At 51.6% G+C, this 2,140-nt stretch overlaps 1 protein-coding gene across 1 annotated transcript; it reads left to right on the forward strand.

Moving 5' to 3' along the window:
* Positions 1–210: 210 nt before the first annotated feature.
* KCNA10 (potassium voltage-gated channel subfamily A member 10) lies at positions 211–1,746 on the forward strand. Its single transcript, XM_005891275.2, has one exon. The coding sequence runs from the start codon at positions 211–213 to the stop codon at positions 1,744–1,746; it is 1,536 nt and encodes a 511-aa protein (XP_005891337.1).
* The last annotated feature ends 394 nt before the right edge of the window (positions 1,747–2,140 follow it).

Genomic DNA, 2,140 nt, shown 5'->3' on the forward strand with positions numbered 1-2,140 from the left:
TCCAGAAGAATGTTGCCAAAATAACTACAAGGTTCCATCCTGAGCTAAAAACAAACCATTTTTTAACCTATTGGTAAACCTCACTGCAAGCTGGATCAAGAACCAGCTGAACCCTATATTAGCTCTTGCATGATGCCTTTCTTCCTCTCCACAGCTCACAGCAGGCGGGGAAGACTGAGGGTCTTCATGCTGTTTCCCTGACCCCGTAGGATGGATGTGTGTGGCTGGAAAGAAATGGAGGTTGCTCTGGTCAACTTTGATAACTCAGATGAAATCCAGGAAGAGCCAGGCTATGCCACAGACTTTGACCCAACCACCCCAAAAGGCTGGCCTGGGAGCAGCCCCTTCTCCAACTGGAAGACCCTCATCAACGACAGCACCAGCCATGAGACGGTCTTCTCCAAGCTCCCAGGAGACTACATTGATTCCCCAGGGCCTGAGACGGTGGTCTTAAATGAAGGAAACCAGCGGGTGATCATCAACATTGCTGGCCTGAGGTTCGAGACCCAGCTCAGAACCCTCAATCAGTTCCCAGAGACCCTCCTGGGAGACCGGGAGAAAAGGATGCAGTTCTTTGACTCCATGAGAAATGAGTATTTCTTTGACAGGAACCGGCCTAGTTTTGACGGGATCCTATACTATTACCAATCTGGTGGGAAGATCCGGCGCCCGGCCAATGTCCCTATCGACGTCTTTGCAGACGAGATCTCCTTCTATGAGCTGGGCAGTGAGGCCATGGACCAGTTCCGAGAGGATGAAGGCTTCATCAAAGATCCTGAAACATTGCTCCCCACCAATGACATCCACCGGCAGTTCTGGCTCCTCTTCGAGTACCCTGAGAGCTCCAGTGCCGCCCGTGGTGTGGCTGTGGTCTCCGTCTTGGTCGTGATCATCTCCATCACCATCTTCTGCCTGGAGACCCTTCCTGAGTTCCGAGAGGATAGGGAGCTGAAGGTGGTGAGAGACCCCAGCCTCAACATGAGCAAAACAGTCCTCTCCCACACCATGTTCACTGACCCGTTCTTCATGGTGGAGTCCACCTGCATCGTGTGGTTCACCTTTGAACTGGTGCTCCGGTTCATGGTCTGCCCCAGCAAGACTGACTTCTTCAGGAACATCATGAACATCATCGACATCATCTCCATCATCCCCTACTTTGCAACCCTCATCACGGAGCTGGTCCAGGAGACAGAGCCGAGTGCCCAGCAGAACATGTCCCTGGCCATCCTGAGGATCATCCGCCTTGTGAGGGTCTTCCGCATCTTCAAGCTCTCCCGCCACTCCAAGGGGCTGCAGATCCTGGGGCAGACACTGAAGGCTTCCATGCGGGAGCTGGGGCTGCTCATCTTCTTCCTCTTCATCGGCGTCATCCTTTTCTCCAGCGCAGTCTACTTTGCCGAGGTGGATGAGCCAGAGTCCCATTTCTCTAGCATTCCTGATGGCTTCTGGTGGGCGGTGGTCACCATGACAACTGTGGGCTATGGGGACATGTGCCCAACCACCCCAGGGGGAAAAATCGTGGGCACTCTGTGTGCCATTGCAGGGGTCCTCACCATTGCCCTCCCTGTGCCTGTTATTGTCTCCAACTTTAACTACTTCTACCATCGGGAGACTGAGAATGAGGAGAAGCAGAGCATCCCAGGAGAAATCAACAAACTCCTCAACAGTGCAGGCTCAAGAATGGGCAGCACAGACTCTCTTAGCAAGACCAACGGTAGCTGCTCTGCAGAGAAGTCCAGGAAGTAATATCTCCAGGGCTTCTTGGCCCCGAGTCTCCCATGTCTCTCTGTCTCTCTCTCCTCCTCCCACCTCTTGCTCTCTGTCTTTCCAGAGACCAAAATATATCATCTGTGACCACAGACCATCTTTGATTGGAAACTATTTTAATAAACTGATACTTCTGTTCTATTTTCTCAGCTGTTTCTTTTTCAATTGACTGTAGAAAGATTCCATTCTCCTTTCCTATAAGGGGGGAGTTCAGGTCCTTGCACCTCACCTGTGGTGCCCAAGATCAGCAATATCGTCATCAGGTGGAAACAAGGAAACGCAGACTCCAAGCCCACCTCAGACCTGCTGAAGCAGAATCTACACTTTAATAAGATCCCAGGTGATTCACTGTCACAATAAAGATGAAGAAGAG

Source organism: Bos mutus, chromosome 3, assembly GCF_027580195.1.
Source record: "Bos mutus isolate GX-2022 chromosome 3, NWIPB_WYAK_1.1, whole genome shotgun sequence".
In the NCBI taxonomy this organism is placed as follows: Eukaryota; Metazoa; Chordata; class Mammalia; order Artiodactyla; family Bovidae; genus Bos; species Bos mutus.